The sequence below is a fragment of the Gavia stellata genome, chromosome 11 (genome assembly GCF_030936135.1).
Source record: "Gavia stellata isolate bGavSte3 chromosome 11, bGavSte3.hap2, whole genome shotgun sequence".
In the NCBI taxonomy this organism is placed as follows: domain Eukaryota; kingdom Metazoa; phylum Chordata; class Aves; order Gaviiformes; family Gaviidae; genus Gavia; species Gavia stellata.
In genome coordinates this window covers 30,841,739-30,859,577 of record NC_082604.1, presented here as the reverse complement: position 1 = coordinate 30,859,577, position 17,839 = coordinate 30,841,739, and the positions used below count along the sequence as shown (strand labels likewise).

General features: G+C 41.3%; 2 protein-coding genes across 2 annotated transcripts; both read right to left on the bottom strand.

The window, feature by feature from the left end:
• Positions 1-1,277: 1,277 nt before the first annotated feature.
• On the bottom strand, positions 1,278-8,816 carry TM4SF18 (transmembrane 4 L six family member 18). Its single transcript, XM_059822927.1, has 5 exons — positions 8,409-8,816; positions 6,689-6,778; positions 5,858-6,000; positions 4,048-4,228; positions 1,278-2,808 (listed from the first exon to the last, which is right to left on the bottom strand). Exons 1-5 carry the CDS (start codon positions 8,583-8,585, stop codon positions 2,794-2,796), a joined length of 606 nt encoding a protein of 201 aa, XP_059678910.1. The 5' UTR covers positions 8,586-8,816; the 3' UTR covers positions 1,278-2,793.
• Positions 8,817-12,856: 4,040 nt separating this feature from the next.
• Positions 12,857-17,552, bottom strand: LOC104260203 (transmembrane 4 L6 family member 1). Its single transcript, XM_009815836.2, has 5 exons — positions 17,376-17,552; positions 15,611-15,700; positions 15,375-15,523; positions 13,828-14,008; positions 12,857-12,871 (listed from the first exon to the last, which is right to left on the bottom strand). The coding sequence occupies exons 1-5, from the start codon at positions 17,550-17,552 to the stop codon at positions 12,857-12,859; spliced, it is 612 nt and encodes a 203-aa protein (XP_009814138.1).
• Between the last annotated feature and the right edge of the window lie 287 nt (positions 17,553-17,839).

Genomic DNA, 17,839 nt, shown 5'->3' with positions numbered 1-17,839 from the left:
TCTTCAAAAAAGGGTTTCTCGTACAGAAGCATGGTGTGAGCTTTGTCCTAGGTCTGTGGCCCACTTCTCTCTGCTGTTGTCGGGGTGAGGTCTGTATTCTGCAGCTGGAGAGCCAGATGGTCATGTTGCCTCAAACACCACCATCAGAGTCGCCAGTTATGTATGGATTTCAAGTCAGTAAATATTCCTTACAGGAATCTTGATTTTGCTACCAGGCACAGTTCATAGCACCTCTTGTTAGAGACACCATTATCTGGGATTGAATCAGGACTTACCTTGATTAGACCAAGTTTCACTTTGCCTTACATCCAAAAGCCCCGTCTGAAACAAGTTGTTAAATGCAACCCACTGTTAGCCTTTAGTATTCTTGCCACCAACTTCAAATTAATAAACTGCCCATTTAAAAGCTGAGCTGTCAAGTCACAGTTGAGTCTGGCTTATGGCAATGGAGATGCCAGGATCTGGATTATGGATAAAGAGTGTTGCAGAATCAATACGTCCAACAAGAACTAAATTACACATCTCTCTCTTTGATTTAAGCCACTAAAATAGGAGATACCGGCCTGTGGTAGAGTGGAAATGTAAATTCATAAGACACAATCACAAAAAAAAGGATGAATTAAAGACAGCCAAGCCTTGCCAGTGGTTAGGTACAGTCACTAATAATAGTACTATGGAAAAAGCTGTCAAACTAGATGCTGTTCTTCGTGTCTCCTGTCTGCCAAGCTCAAGACTTTCCGTGATCAGAGACTGAAGCTGTTGAAAAGTAGAAAGGACACATACAGGAGCAAGACAAAGGGTTAAGAGTTTCCAGGTGTAACTTTAAGGTATTTCATCCAGCATAGCAAAATCTATCTCAACAGACCCTGTTTGCCTAAACACAAGCCTGTATGCTCCCCATGGTTGAGCTAGAGTCTGAGTAGAATACCCTGTTTGTTTGCTTTCCTCAGTGAAATGGCACCATTCACCTCAGGAATATTTAGCAGTTCTAGGGGTTTGCTGCTTTGAATGTCTACCCCACACATACGTTGGTCATCCAAATAACCAAAACCTTTTCTCAAATATTTCTAACATTTTCAAAACAAACAGCTCCATGGTTTGCAGGCATGAAATCAGCAAGATTCTCCAAGATGTCTGGCAGGAGTACAGGTTGATCGTTAAGTTTTCTTTCTTTTCCTTCTGTCCACAAACAATATCCATAAATCCATAAGAATGTGGGATTATCATTTAAGTAGATTATGATGATATGATGTGTGTTTAAGCCTAGGGAAAAAAAGTGTGCAGTTGCAAACAGTCCCCATTTTGTAATCATGCCTTTTTATCACGCATCTCCGAACATCCATGACACCTTGAACTGTCTCCCAAAAGACTATCCCCATTCTTAAATGTCATTAATTTCTTTATTACTTCTTGCAACTTAATAGAAACTAAGCAATTAAAACTTTAGATGCATTCTTCAAATCCCACAGGAAGAAATCAGCTTTTCAAAACAATCTGATAAAGCAATATCAAGGCAAAATCTCAATATTGTCTTGAAACAGAATTAAATGACTGATACACTCTATTTTTTCTAAATATCTTACCCACAGCTGCCACTTATCGTACGGTTTGCAGTTCTATCAGTGTTTAATATTAGATGTTGACATAGCTGAATCCCACTAGTTCTGATGTAATAGGGATATGTGCATTACTGCAAGTCTGAAGTAGATGTTTCACTTTCCTCTGGGTGTTCATTCTCTCCAAACCAGAGTGCTGAATACAGCCCAATGCTGCCCATGCAGCTGGAAATGAGCCATAGGTCCACTTTATTGTGAACCCCTGAATTTCCAGTCGTAATTAAATAATAATTCTTTGGGGAATTAAAAAGACTTTTTAGCTGATAATTTTAAACAGATTATTCTTTTTCACCTTACTATTATTGTCAAGAACGTTAGCCTTCCACTGCAGCAAGGTCAGGGCATTTAGAAGAGTATTAATAAGCTAGCACTGGGTGCTCACAAGGTTGCCTCATATATTCCCTCAAGTCACATAATACTTGATCAAAAAAACCCAAAAGTTTGCCTCTGAGTATAAAATACAAAGAAACCCAGTGCAGCTATTAACGTCTACTAATTAGCTTGGCTGACTTCAGAGCTCTCTATCTAATCTTTCAATCAGGCCTGGATGCCTTTCTAAAAGCCGTACCGCAGGAAGACTTGATAGACCTTTTTCAGTAATTGGTTTGTGCAGTTAAGAACTTCCAAGGTAGAATGAGCAGGATAGGCTGCTGCCTTTCGTGACCATCATGGTCTGTCTGTACCTAAAATTTATTCATTTAGAAATCATGGCTTCATCCAGTGCACTAATTCTCAAGGGAACAACCCCTCCTGACATACTGGGCTTTGAGTCAGGCCCTTGCGGAACAAGTATTCCTATCTTCTAAACAAAGAGAGGGGAGTATAAAAGCAGTTCTATAGCAGCTTTACAGCAGTTTATTCAAACAAAGGTGATTTCAATACAAAAGCAGTTCCATGGTATTCAAACCTCCCTATTGTCAGAATGAGCTGGAGGGTAAGAAAATGAAGAGCCACTGCCAGGGACAACCGGACAGGTTAGAAAACAACTAGAAAAATGCGGATGTCAAACACTTCAAATAAGTTCATCCAAAATAGAGAGGCTTGAGAGACAAAGATTTAAGACAAGGGTTTCATCTGTCTTTGCAGCACCCAAATCTACCATCGCAAATGTTGGAGAAGCCATTTCTCACTTTTTCTGGGGGGTGGAGGAGAAGCAGTGAAGATTTCCTTGCCATTTTCAGAGAATCCCAGCCTGAAAATGAAGAAGGAAGTAAGTAATTGCCCTCTTTTTTTCAACTCAAGTTAATATGGAAGCTGTTCGACTGTTCAACACCCACATTCAATCTAAACCCAACACACACTCAGGGCTCCAGAGGTGACCCTGCTCCGCAGGCTGACAGTATTGCTTTTGGCTTCACAGGAAGCTGGGCTGGGCCCCTGGTTCTTTCGCCGCGGGGGGGGGGGGGGGGGGGGCGGAATGTTTGGAGAGAAATTGCCTCAGGCCTTGACCTTACCGCAGGTTGCTGTTACGGCGAATTCCTACAAGAAGCGCTTCCTCGCCTGCTTGCCCAAGGCCTCCACCGTGTCTGCAGCTCCCCTGCCCTGGCTGACCGGCACTGGTCAGGAGACTTCATGCTGCAGAGGCATTGCCATCCTACCTGCTCTGCCCTCCCCGCGTTTCCCACTTACATGACAGAACTATCCCTACTCTGGGTGTGTGCAGGTGTACATATGTGTATATATGTGTGTACGTGCATGTGGCTGTGCATGCATGCTTTGGGGGGTGCTGCTTTTCCTAATTAGAAATCTTCCTCGGACCTGCTGTCATCGCTGAGATTGTTGGCTGCATAAAAACCCTGAGGGCTCCTTGATCCCAGTGCAGATGGACAGGGAGGGGTAAGCGTGTCTGATTTCGCCCTGCCTCCTAAGCTGGGGAAACTGCATGCCACACTAAACACACCACTTCACACCAGCGTGGGGGTGAGCAGCATCAGTCACTTGAGCTCTGGGGTTCCAACTAATTCTTCTGCCCAAAGCTGAGCCCTCCCAGTTATTGTTTCAATAACCCACTGAAACCACAGTAAAAACTGATGCCTAGATCACGACTGCTACATATTACCTCTTGTACCTTCTTCTGTTTGCTGTGAAACGCACACACTTTAAATTGAATGCTAGAAGAGAGGTGCTCAGAAACCTCTGCTGACATAGGAGTAATGGACTCAGCATTGGTGCTGAATTCCCAGCCACCTGTTTTTCTTCTCAATCCCAGCCTTAAAGGTCAGAGCGAGCAGTCGCCAGTCCCTGTATACCACAAGGAATTAGTGGCTGAATCAAACACAATAGATTTATTATCAGTACGTATCCTCTGGTAATAAAAAAGCAGTAGCATAGAGAATGTATAAACCAAAAGGGTGGGTCCTCAACTGAGAGAAATTGCTGAAGCTAAACTGACTTGGAGACGCTGAAGAAGTTACCTCAGATATTTTGTTACCTGGACAAAAACAGAATAGGTCCCACAGAGTGTCCGTTTCAACTCAGCAGCCACTTTGAGAAAGCAGATGATCAACTGCAGTCCACTAAGAGCTATCAGAACAGAGAGTAAAATGATGTTCCACTCCACTATGTTAGCAGGTTCGGTGCACCGAGACCAAGTGGAGTAATCTGTGAGGTACCTATTGGAGAAGTAGTAATGTGAAATAAATTAAATGTGGTGGGTGCAATTCAGTTTAAATACATGCTATTTTACCTATAATATATAGAAAAAACATACTGGGCTTTATATGCTTCAAGTATAGGAGCCAGACGCTAGTCTTGCATTATGCCAGCATCACTCCTGCATAGGTTTGTCAAACTCAGCTGAGTGAAAAGACTTATTTTCCTCAAATACATCTGCTTCATTAGTTTTCCTGTCAGACACCCAATTGATAGAAAGACACTGCCATTTTTTCAAATGGCAGAAGCCAAGTTTAAAACAGGAGTTTTCCTTTTATTGATTTAATTTCAGCTTTAGGTTAAGTCCAGCTGACATCAGTATGTGCAGAGAGCGGGATCTTCTTCCACGCCATCACTTGGCACTGCTGGACATGGTTTAGTGGGCATGGTGGTGTTGGGTTGATGGTTAGACTTGATGATCTTACAGGTCTTTTCCAACCTTAATGATTCTCTGATTCTGTGATTTTAACCAGTGCATGCAGCCTAAATGGCAGAGCTGAGGTAAGTGTCACTGACTGCAATTTCCAGTTGTTCTAGAGCCATGAGGATCATAATACACACAACTGATGTGCCCTTTTAACTATGAGGCATGCTATAGCCTGGAGGTTAGTTGCAAGAACCTTTGTTAGACTCACTTGCTCAGTGTCAGTTGCTTTTTTCTAAACATTCATAACTGAAATGCTTTGAGCCAAATCTGGAGTGCATTATTCAGCATCCGGCCCTTTACGCTGAACTCAAACTCTCATTTTCCTATTTCCAAATGGGATGGTAATGCTGGTGATACATAGCAGAGATTGCAGGATGCACTTCAGTGTTTGGAAATAAAGCTGACTTAAGTCAGAGCGCACCGTAGTTTAGGAACAATTCCTGTTGGATGCTGAAGGAACCTGTTTGTGATCCTCTGACAAAAGCAGTCCTCAGTGTAGTCAAAGGCAGCTGGAAGAGCTTGTCATTATATGACTTGAAATATTCAAGTCTTATAAAACTTTGATCTTTTAAAGGGAGAATGTAAAATCTTGCGAAAGCAGCCTCAGGTTACAGATCTGAATCAAACCTTTCATGCCTCTAGGAGGCTGGGACATGGACAACACTTTGTCTACCTTGCTTAGGTGTTTTATGAGATACAGCAGCTGCACTGAAAAACTATCGGTGATCAGACCACAGACTTCATTGAGCTTTAGGAGTTAAAGAGAAACCTACCGAGCTGTTAAATATAAAAATGCCACCTATAATCTTTGAACCAGAAACTTGAGGAATTTGAGGTAACATTCTGAGAAAGTATGCATCTACACTTGCTCTAATCTTATATTCGTTACTACACATATGATCGTGACCACCACCAGATAAAGGACACTTAGCTAGATGGACCTCCAGGTCTGATCAATACAAAGATTCTTACATTTAATCTTTCCTTACAAGGAGGCAAATACCTTTCTTTGAGGATTCTGGTGCTCATTCAAGAAGTTGAAAAACCTCACTCGCCAATATAGGTCTCGTGTTCAAGGGACAGTGCCATTTTGTGTAAAACTGAGAGAATTTGTTTGACCATTGTCTAACTCTTCCAGAAGAGTTAGACCAATGTTTCTTACCCTCCAGCAGTGTCTTTGAAGATATAATCCCATCCACCTGTTGAATTGCAGAAGGGGCCTTGGATCAAGCCCAAGGTAAAAATGATGCAACTGTATCCAGAGAAAGCAACTCCAAGCAGGGCTAGCACGATTGAAATAAAACTCTGAAGTAAAGAGAGAAAAATATTATTGTGTGGGAACGGTGTCCACAGCAAATACAGTCATTCAGCCTGCCTAGCTACTTACTTCCTTGGGGTTGAATTTCGCATTAGATTGTCCCAATCTTCAATATTCAGAAAGAAAAATACCAGGAAAAGCATAGTAAGACTACACATACAAAATAAAGATTAAGACAGAACTTAAGATGGTTTCACAACTCTCAGTTAAATATTATTTGGGGATTTTTTTTTTTTTTTAAAAAACCTGCATTTTTGCAAAGTTGTTTCCCGAAATGCTAGAGGAACACAATGACGCATTAAACATGTTTGCATCCCAGATAGTGTATATTGAGTTGTTACTGGAAAAAATAACTTCCAAGTAATACAAGCAAGGGGACGAAGCTATTTAGTTGGGGCACTTCACTGAAACTCTCAGGCCTTCTACATTCTTAATATATTTTACAAGGATTTTTTGGTGGGGGTTTTTTGTTTGGTTTTCTTTCATCCTGCTTATGCATCAGAAGGAAGGAGCTACACTTTCTGTGACCTCTCAACCCGACTTAGAATCCTTTTCTGTGAAAGGAAGCAGAAACAGAGCAGCGGAGAGGGCAGAAGGATGTGCTGGAAACACGGGAGCAGGAAGGCACTCAGAACAAATGCTGAAGAGATGTAAAAAAATAGAACACAGACTCACCCTGTAGGTTTTGTTACAGCTCTCACTCTGGCAGCACCGATAGAACACGCTACACTCCAGTGTTATTAGAATTACTGCCAACAGAAGGATCTGTAAAGGGACATTATAAGGTCAGTGAAGTGACTGCAGATATTAAGCCAAAGTCTCTTTCACCTTTGGAAGGTAGGGACTGCATCTGTTATGCTCTGTTGAGATTTTACAGCTGCTCAGTAGGAAAGCACAATTACTCAAGGTGCACCATGGAACTGGACTGTTTTTATTAGGCTGTCACTGTACTTGTCTCTTGTACTTGAAAGACAAGAGTACAGTGTCTCCTATCACAGCGAAGTGTTACCAGCATGGACACAGCTATACCAGTGAAGCTGAAAGAATAGAACCAAGCTCACAGGTAAAAGATTCAATACCAGTGAAAGGAAGGATATTTTATTGATACAACCACATCAGTTCAACAGCTTCTTGCTGACACAGTGACACGGATCAGGCTATCACCTTCCTTACCAACACAGTTATGCTAGAAAAAGTCAATAGTACACGCTTTTCGTTAAATTCACCCAGACTTTCATTTGCTTTCTCTGTCAAGTATCCATACTGCTTTTCTCAGACTATTGGATTAATTACACCTGATACTAGAATCACTTCAACAAACCAGATATGGACTCCAGAACCACAAACTGCCACTCAGAGAGGCACTGGTTTGAAAGGGGAAACATGAAAAGGGAATGCTTCCGAGTCACAGCACTATCCTCTCACATGCTGCTGCCCTGTTTGTAACAGGATAATACATGCATTTTTAATAAATTGGTAATGATCCTAAGGCTAAAAATGCTTCAAAATATGAGTGTCACCGTTGCAGTTAACTTTTTCCCAAATTTTCAACTATGCTTTTCTGTTCAAATTCTCTGTCTGATAGCTTTTTCCTCCGCTAGAAAAGATTAGGTTTTTCTTCGGCTTTACAAAGAATAGACAATTTCAAAATAATGCCTCATGTTTTAATAACTCTCCCAGTTCAGCACCTTCATAAAAACACCTTACTTATGCAGATGAGATCTTTTTAAATACTGATTGTGTGCATGCACTCATACATAAGTACATAACTGCTTTCTGTCCCTGAGGCTACAGTTCTTTATGTACATAGTGAACAGCAGTGGGCAACTTTATGTTAGTTTATTACTGCAGATGAGGATATTACAAATGCAATGCAGAAAATCCTACTATGCCAATCACAGTGAGACAATCATCTTCTGTATTCAGCCTAACAACAGTGGCACTTGATGCATTGTGAACTGTATCCAGTTCTCTAAATGCTGGACTGCATACAGCTCTTAGAAACATCTGAATGGTTATGAGAAGCTTTTTATTTTTTGGGTTGTTTTTTTTTTGGTAAAAGAGCTCTAACTCAAACTCCACAGAGGACTAAATCAACATAGTGCCTGCCTCCATAATACAAGTGTAAATTACACCTAAACAAAAAGCCAGCAGAAAATAAAACCAATTAATCAACCCTGCAAAATCACTTACATGAAATTAAATAGTACACATAGTATGTCACTCAGTATATTCACATTTTTTTCAGTTTGGTCGAGTTTTTCTGCCTGCAGTGGTTTTTTGCCAAAGTAATCCACATTCTCTTTAAAAGCACAGTTACATTGCTGCACAGTAACCCAGTATTATTTGCAGTAGAAAATGCAATTCATTAACAATCCATAGAATCAACACTTACCATCACACCTGAGAAACAGATCCCTTCAAAATACCACACGTAGTTGGGAAGCTGGTAACTGGCAGCATGTGAAGCTTTCCCATTAGGGAAGTATAATAGGATGTTAACAACAATACTCCAAAGTGCAAGAGGTATCAGCAGACAACTCAAGCAGCTTCCACATGTCTCTAAAGCCATCTCTCGGAGAACTTCAGAAGTATTGCTCTTCTAAGCTAACAAAAGATTACAAGGTTTTAAATATGAAGAGTTTTAACCTCCTCAGTTTGATTCAGTCATTTCATATTCACAGGAACTGGATGACTGGGGATGATTCCAGAGACAGAGAAGTGCTTAACAGTTAGCAGAACAATAGATGAATATTGCTGTCTAAACTCATTGTCCTTTCTAAGCGTATGTCTTTAAGTAGCAGTTTCCCTTCTGAAAGAGCCTCCTTTGTGATCTTCTGTATGAAGTAAGTCTAGAAGTCAGACTCAGGAAGGAACTTCAAAAATCTCATTTCCTAGCGACTGCTTAGAAATGTGCTCCTCCCGAGAGCATGGATTACGGTGCAGATATTCTGTGACATGAGGCAGGTTGCTCAGCCTTACTGCAGCTCAAATTTTTTCTACCTTACATGGGGAAGGGGGCTGTCAGATGATAAATAAGTCCAGTCCCTGTACAGAAGGCCACGCATCATTGTCTCACGCTACAGAGAATTAATACCAGAACTTGGCAGATACGGCCCTAAGGGTAAACCAACACTTGCTGCTAACTTGGGGCAGCCTCACAAAAACACCAAGCTGAATCTCAGCCACTTTGCAGAGTACAGAAGCCCAAATAACATTGGTTAGAAACTGCCAGGCAGACTTATGGTCACACTTTAATTAATTACTCTTTTCCATAGCATTGTGCAGCTGAACTGTTTAATGAATTAAATCCTGTGATTTCTGCAGTTGTTTCACTGTATGCTTGCAGCTGAGTATGCGTAGCTGCAGATCTGACCTAAGTACATGTGACTCCTTGTACAGGACAAAAGGTCTGGCTGTTTTTTGAAACGCCTGCTGTTTTGCACTGTGCAAGGCCAAAGCCAGACAGTTTCCCCATTTTCACGTGTCATCATTCCTTAAGCTGCTAAACAGCCATCCCAGTAACAGAGCCAGAGCTGTCTGAACGCTCACAGCACGACCCAAGCCTTCTTTCCATGCCCCTGTGAGTCATCAGAAAAGTAACTCAAGAATGAGCTTAGGGTTTACTCAATAGAAAGTCATAGTCGGAGAACAAAAAAATTGGGGCTCTATCAAAAGCAAGAAGGCCGATTTTAGAAGCAATGATGTCATGGCCTATTTTCCTTTGCTTTCCTCATGAGCTGTTTTAGGCTCTGCACACATAAGGCTTCTCTCACAATCTCATAACAGCTGTTTGGGTTGCATGTTGTAACTAATTCCTTCCTATTGCTTTGAATGAGATCACCCAAGGAAATGGGCATGGTGGTACTTACACAATTACACCATTTTTCTACCTGTTCTCTGCTGTGACTCTCCCCTTCTTTTTCTAGGAGGTTTTATTTTGAAGAAGTCCTCCGACTTTACTCTGAGGATCTTCCCATATTTCCTGTTTTACTCCCTAATCACTACAGACACTTTTTTCAGGCCTCCCTCTAATTGAAATTAGTGGCAAACCTCCCTTTGCAGGCTCACAGGCATGGACAGAACTCCTATCATCAACACTGCGCCTTACAGCTCAGAGAAAACAGCTGAATTAAAAGCAGGCACATCACATCCCCAGGACTGATTTTCTTATTACAAAGCTCAGAGATCATGTAATAGGCCAAAATCTTTTTTTCTAAAAGCAGAGGCCAAAATTCCTAGTGAGCAGCTTAGTTTATAATCAGATTTGCTGTTACTTCCCATAGTAATCTATTCTGATTAGCAGAATCTTACTTGGAAAATGACACCTGAAACAGCATTCATTCTGCAGTACAGTGATCCACACCATGACTTATTTTGTATTTAAACTGAGCTCTGCAAATACCAAATCAAGGCATGTTTTTTTGCTGGCACACTATACTGTTAGAGCAGGAAGCAACCATTTTATACTAAGGGTTAAGCAAACCTGGCAACCAGTTTCTCAAATATCTTGCCAAATGTTGCAATAACTGCTTTCCCGGTGCTGTCAATATCCATGAGTTGACGCCGAGCCCATTACCAAAAGCCATGTTTATTCTGGATGAGTGACTTCTCTGCTAACTGAAATGAATTTAACCTAAAACAACCGCTTCTCCACGATGTAACTGATAAAACGCCCAAAACACTGTCTTATGCATCCGGCAACAAAGGAATTCAACTGGACTTTTTTTGAATGACAACATAAACAGTGAGTAGTAATGCTGTACATTAGTGCTACATGGATCTGAGCTGAAGTTTTAATTCTACACTCTAGCCTAATCATTCTGTCCATTGGAATTTCTAAAACTGTTTCAGTTCTTTAATTAGTTGTGTGTACTGGAAAGACAAGTAGCAATTATGCAAGCATAAAGGCAAAAAAGCAAAAATCTATAAGTTGCATGGGAATTATACCCTATTCCATCGAGACCCTTTTTTCCTCCTCCTCCTCTCACTCCACACTTAATTTAAACTTGCAGATCCTTTTTCAGACAGTGCTTCTTCACATACAAGGACACCATACTGCACAGCAGCACGGAATTTTGTGTGTTTATACATGTACACACGCATATTCTGCTCCCTGCCATAGCAGGGCAAGACAGGGGTAAACTACAAGCAAGAGTTCTATTAAAGACTGCCCTCAACCTCTTCTATGCATTCATGTATGAACAAATGATATTGCAAGAAGCAGGTATCCTGAGATTCTAAACTCAAACTTTCCCCATCTGTGAGTCTTTCGTTGCTGTGGATGTGTGTGTGCGCAATTTCATTTTCACGGTTAATTTCTTTTTGTCAGATATGCATTTGTACTGGGCAGACTTGGCTGTGAGGACAGCCTGAGATATACCTCAAGGTTCTGGCTACCTTTAAAGACCACCCTCCTAGTTACAAATAGGACTAAGTATGCGCTGACACCCATGGGAAATTCTTTTCCTCCCATAAACAGAAACGAACTTGCCTGTTTTCAAAGACAACATTAACTGCTAGATTCCGAAACTGAGCAATAATGGTAATCAGCCTAATTTCTTTGAAATAAATGGCATGTCACGTTTTGTTTTTCACTTGAAAAATGCCATTGCCAGTAGCATACTGACCTTGCCAACAATGCCGTGGGCAGCATATCATTCAGATTTACTTACCTTGTGAAAAAAACGTTCACTGTAATATGCTACAAGCCACACTTCAGAGGTTCTTGCACAGGATCTTAGAATACTGCCTCCAGGCTGCTTGCTGGTGAAGTCAAGTATTTTAGATAATTCTATCACTGCTGACCTGAATTTGCACTGTATTTTCTGAACACTGCTGCACCTGCGGGTCTGCTGAGTGAGGTGAAAAACAGGACCCAGACCCCCATTTGTTTTGTCTCAAGACTCCGACTAAGCAGTCAGGAGACAAGTCCCCTCCGGAGAGCAGCAGAAGGGACACACAGCTGTGGCTCAACTGTGCGGGAACCTCCCTCCGCTCCTTCGAACAGCTGTCAGCAGTGAATTGCTAGCCCAGACCCAGGACTAAGACTCCACGTACACAGCTGCATGTGTCACAGAGCTGTCATTGAACTGTCATATCCTTGTTGATGCACAATTGCCTGGCTCAGCTAAGTGATCTAAACCAAACAGTGAAGCAGTTCCCACTCTGACAGAGCCTGCTGGAGAGGAAAAGTAGGTTATAACCTGACTGCTTTAGATCCATGTTCTCATGCCACCACTGTCCTTTACTCCAAGAGCAGGAAAGCAGTGTTTCAGCATGGGCAGGGAAAGAATCACTGACACCTGCTGGGTATTTTTAATACAAATCTTTATTTGTGAAATACAGGAGAAGTTCAGAAAAATCCTGAAAGGGTGAAGTGTATGTATCTGCCCTCGATCATCCACATTTTACTGCTGCTTTGTTTTTGCTCCAGCTGAGTATTCATTTATATCCAGGCCAGACTAGATCGGGTTTGTGTTCATTCCAACATCAGAATGAAAGTGAAACTTCATTGGGAAAGCAGCATGAAGTACAGAGCTGTTGTGTCAGTAGAAGGAAAACCCCCACATCTTTAGTGAAGTGTTCAGGCAGTTGCCTGTACTAAGATGAAATGAACCAAAGAAATTCAGGTTACATTTTGCCTTTAGATACAGGCAGGTTAGTGGAAAACCTGCATATGACTCCAACAACAAAGGCTGGCCCCAAGTCAGTTAAATTGATGGCAACAGCACAGTTTGACAACAAACAACGTGCATTTTGGTATGCATGGAATATAAAAACACAAAACATGGAATACTGAATACACCACACATGCACCGATGTCAATGCATTGTCAGGTTTCTAGCAAGCGTATGTCTGTGGGGGGAACAAAAAGAAAGAAACATGTATTAAGGGGAAGAATGCTAATATTGTATCCAACTGTAAGAGCTGAAATTAACCTGACCACATTTAGACAACCATAGCATGGCTCTTTTATACTGCAGTTACAGCGTGGAAGACAGGAGTGAGAAGACAATAATAGCTTTGAAAGAGCCCCAATATTCAATTACGTCAATTAAAAATGTGAAACACATTCTTAGCCATAATGTGTGTGCGAGATAAATCATAACTGGTTCATACCTTAAGCCATTGCAATTCCAACACTACCACTACAATACTGATTCTAACAACATGCTGAAACTGTTTAACAAAACCCTAAAGATATTTGAAGAAAATTCTCCTTCCTCACTCAGAAAAAACCCACCTTCAAAAAACCCTCAGATCTGTTTGCAGGTTTTGTTAGCCATGTGCAGTTTAACTCCCCTTATCCTACTTATACTAAGCAAGGCCAGGATGCTGCCGCTTTCATTACACACGGCATATTCTCAGTAGTCTATCATCTGCTGTGAGAAAAATACAAGGCTAAAGCAATATAGTTAGAACAAGCAGCCTACCACAAAACTGCACCACGCTATGCCACAATGGTTTAGGCTATGGCAAAGACCACCACCACCAGGAGATCTGTATTTCAGTTATATCATCTGTATAGTGCTGATGACCACACGTGCCATAGGGGAGGAAAAAGCCTTCCAGCTCCTATGCAGACTAACTTCACTGTGACAGCTGAGGAACCAGCTGAAAGCACGTGGTCAAATACTACATGAAAATGCTGAACACAACACCGAACACAGGGCTATAAAAAAAGTTGTACATGAAATTGTTGCTTAAGAATACCTAAAAAATAGCTGCTGAGTAAGACTCCACAGTAGCATCAGTAAGAACAGTGTTTTATGTTCATCTGAGAAGCACGGTTATAACTACAAATGGCTTACCTCCTCATGACCGCAGCACAACCCGCATAGTCCTCCAAGAATGCCATTGATTATCTGTATGAAGCACAGAATGAACTCTATTCCCCCCAAGACAAGGAGGATGGAAAAGAGGGTGACGTTCCATTCCACAATGTTTCGAGGTTCTTGACATTCGGACCACTTGTTATACTCAAACAAATACCTGCACACAACAATTGAAAGCATATTAACATTGTGACAGAGCGGGATGCTTACCGTACAAATAGAACCAGATTACGTCTAGTCTGTAACGACATCAAGGATAACCACTCTAAGTGAGAGCAGAAAATGCAATGGTTTATTCCATGCAAAGTTTGCTCTGTTTAAGAACGTGTTGAACTATCTACCATACATTTTTGTTAAGTCTTAATTTCTTTTAAACAACTACCTAAGCTATAATCTTCCATCACTGATTAAAGCAAGACACAAGCTCAAGAAAGCTGAAAGCGCAAAGCTATTTCTCAAAACAACCACAGAGCTTTTCAGGACTGGGTCTTTAGAATGAAGACAGCAATTACTAATCTGAAGCAAATGGGTCACTTCCTCTCTTGTGCTGCTGTCTTGGGGCCCTCACATGGCTCTTCCAGAGTAGGCAAACATAGAACAAATTTAGAGGATTACTGCAGTATTCCAGCTGTTACTCCTCACCCACAGCTTCAGAACATCAGTGCAGACTTAACTCAGTTCTTCTATATTCAGTCGTAGTTGGGGGGGAAGGGGGAGGAGGAATGCCCCTCTTGGGAGGGATGCAACTGAAATGTAACATTCAAACTCTCTGCTGCAAAGAATCTTGGTGTGGCTTCTCAGTACTCAAACTGTCCCTAGTGTGCCATCAGCTTTAAACAGTTACTAGAAACAGCCTCAAGGTCGCCACCATACAGACACTGTGAAAGCATGTCATGACCCAAAACAAATCCTCTTCCAATCTACATGATTGGGGGGATTAATGGGGAATAGCATACAACTCAGCTACATAGGCTTGGTTTGCTGGAGAACCCTAATTAGGGATAATTAAGAGCAGCTGGCCCTGCCCACCCTGCAGTGTACAAAGATTCTTATAAACCTTTTCTAGTTTCATTTACAAAGGTTCTATGCCATTGTCACTAATGAAGGTATTATGCCAGTTTACACTGATGCAACGCAACTTCAGAAGCAAGCCTCACAAAACAGATTCTTACACAAATAAGACAAATTTCATAACAACCGCTACTCATGGTTTGTAAATCCCTCAAAGTCCTAAAACTTAAAGTTAGAGATGTTCATGGACATGATTAGTATGTGGTATATAGATATTATTACCTATATATATGTTCAGATCCCTTTTTGTAGGGCAGAGGATTTATATTGCTTTGGTTTTAAACTGTAGCAGCACGGGTAACTGACACCATCTGTTTAGTCCTTAGTGAGTGAGCAGCATAAACTTATGAATGGATCTTAGTGTATGGTACTGGATATTGCTGAAAGGTACTGGAATAAAGACCATGTGTACATGGGGGAAGATATAACATCCTCATGAACAGACAACTTACCCTCCAGAGGATTCAGTGAAAGGATACATCCAGTTTCTTTGTAGGTGAGTGAAACAATATGGTCCATGAGACAAGCCCAGTGCTGAAATGATTACACAGTATCCAGAACCAAGGATCCCAACAAAGGCTGCCAGAACTGAGGACAGCATCTGTACAGCAAACATAGACATGAACTTTCAACAGCCATCACCTTGTCTTCAGGATTCTCTGGGACTGGAGCGTAAAGGCTCACTTACCGCACAGCTTTTCCCACAGTCCTCACGGCCAAAGCACCCACAGCAATTGTCATTGTGAAGCCCAATGAATACTGCAGCTGGAATGAGTACCTAGGCATGAAGGAAACAAACCACACTGTTCTATTTTGTTGCACAGACAGGGCAGATGAAACACAGTCCTCACGCTGCATTCATTTATATTGCTTCTTGGCAGGGGAGCAAGGGGCAGCCTGCATAGATTATTCAGTTTTACTCTTGTGTAACACCATGGGCATCTCACTACTGGTATCAGTAGTGTCAGCACCAGGATGGGTATTTCTATTTCTGCTTTGTGTATGCACAGCACTTAAGTGCATAAAGAGCCTGCCAAGGTGTTGCTGCAATTTAAAGTACTTCAACTTTAAAAGTTTTTGTTCACATTAAAGGCTGTATCGTGCAAATAAAATGCTTTGCAAAAAATGCATTCACTTTCTGCCAAATGTGGACTACAAGATAAGTCTCTTATAATTATTTTGTTAAAAAAAACCAGCCTCTACCAACATATCAGTTACTGAAGAGTGGTCAGGACTGCCTGTGTGATGATCCAGTCTGACCAGAGTAGAAAGTCTAGGACTATTTTGCCCAATTCAGGCAACCGTCTCATTACAGACATCTAGCTTTTTCTAGGCTTCCACAACCAGTCTCCAGCAACAGAAATGCAAAGTAACAAAGCAGAAGCTATCTGTAAGAAACAGAAATCATCCACACTCCAGAGCCCAGTTGATTAAACAGAGTATCCTCCCCACCAGCACTAACAGCACTTATAAAGACTCTACACCCCAGAGTACCTTGGAAAACCATAAAGAAAGAGCAAAGTTGTGACACTAAAATAAAAACTATCCAGTTGAACAGTCACATACTTGTCAGCCCTTACTCAAACCAATTGCTGAGCCCCAGTGCTGCAGGTCCAGAAGAGGTTGTACAAGCGTGTTCCAGGAGCAGTTCCATTGATTTCACTTGTATTATTCTGTGTGCAAAGCCCAGCCTTTGCAAAGCCCAGCCTAGGTTCCAATGGGGCTGTAACACAGCTGTAAGCAGCTCTCACAAGACAGAGGCCTCATCATGCAATTGTTTTGAACCTGTGATTTGCAGACACCTTGGGATCTGTAGCCTATTTCTAAGAGAACTTTTTTAAAAGCAAATGAAAGAGGAAGCTTAAGTCAGGGAACTTAAATATGCTACAATGCCGTCCACAAAATTGAAAAGGTGGAAAAGAATAGCTTCAGATTAACAATGTCCCACAATGAACACACTCAATGCTTCACCCTTCGCTGTTACTCGAATGCAAAGCTCCGATATCTGCCACTAGATTCCTCTGAATAAAGAGCTAAGGCGGAGAAACAACTGTCAACATCTCCAAAAATAGAAATTAAGGAATTATAACTAAATGCTAGTTATCTAGGGACATTTAAAAGGAGAATAGTTCAATAATATAACAAAAATGTACGGTTTAACACTTTATGCAAACCGTGACCTGCTGAGAGGCTTGGTTCCAGTTCTGCATTTGGATTCTGCGGCCTAAACCCTACGATTTTCTCAGCTCTAAAGTGACATAATGTTGCAGATAAGATAACCAGTAGTAACTAATAATACCCTATGGGGTAATATAGCTAATTTCTTCTGATACAACTCCAGAAATTCTTACTGATGAGATACTTGATCAATAAATTAATGTAACTGGTAAAGAAACAGTAATACCAAGTAGCTCCAAAATAAACTTGAAAGAAACCACTAGCTCATTACTTACCAAAAAGCCTCCACCTAGAATGCCATGAAGGCACTCCACGTATTTGCCGAGATGATGCTCTGAAGCAAATCTTGTTTCGCCATTGGGAAAATAAAGTAAGATGTTGGCCACTATGCTGAGCAAAGCAAGGATGAGCAGCTTAAAACCAATGCATCTAGCACACCTTCCAAAACACATGTCCTCAGCTTTACAAATCCTTCTTTCACAAGTCCAATCCAACCTAAAAGAAGATCTGCCTTTATTCTCACCTCCTTAAATACTCAGGGTTCCCTAGCTACCTGGATGACGTTTACACCTCTTCGTAACTACCATTCCCAATTGCAGCGTGAGGGAACAAGGATGGCAGAAGGCCACCACCCTGTTTAAATGCAATAATTGTTGTCAACCCAAATGCAATCAAGGAAATACTGAATACTAGGTAATTTCACTCTAATCACCAGCGAACATGATTAGACATGAACAAC

What these genes read in the sequence shown, in the direction of transcription:
- TM4SF18 (XM_059822927.1), bottom strand. Translation starts at nt 8,585, where the DNA reads ATGGCTTTAGAGACATGTGGAAGCTGCTTGAGTTGTCTGCTGATACCT. An exon ending in GCTGTAACAAAACCTACAGG is followed by an intron (nt 6,001 to 6,688) that starts GTGAGTCTGTGT and finishes TCTTTACTTCAG; the next exon opens with AGTTTTATTTCAATCGTGCT. An exon ending in TTCAAAGACACTGCTGGAGG is followed by an intron (nt 4,229 to 5,857) that starts GTAAGAAACATT and finishes CTTCTCCAATAG; the next exon opens with GTACCTCACAGATTACTCCA.
- LOC104260203 (XM_009815836.2), bottom strand. Translation starts at nt 17,552, where the DNA reads ATGTGTTTTGGAAGGTGTGCTAGATGCATTGGTTTTAAGCTGCTCATC. An exon ending in ACTGTGGGAAAAGCTGTGCG is followed by an intron (nt 15,524 to 15,610) that starts GTAAGTGAGCCT and finishes TTTGCTGTACAG; the next exon opens with ATGCTGTCCTCAGTTCTGGC. An exon ending in TTCACTGAATCCTCTGGAGG is followed by an intron (nt 14,009 to 15,374) that starts GTAAGTTGTCTG and finishes TGTTGTGTGCAG; the next exon opens with GTATTTGTTTGAGTATAACA.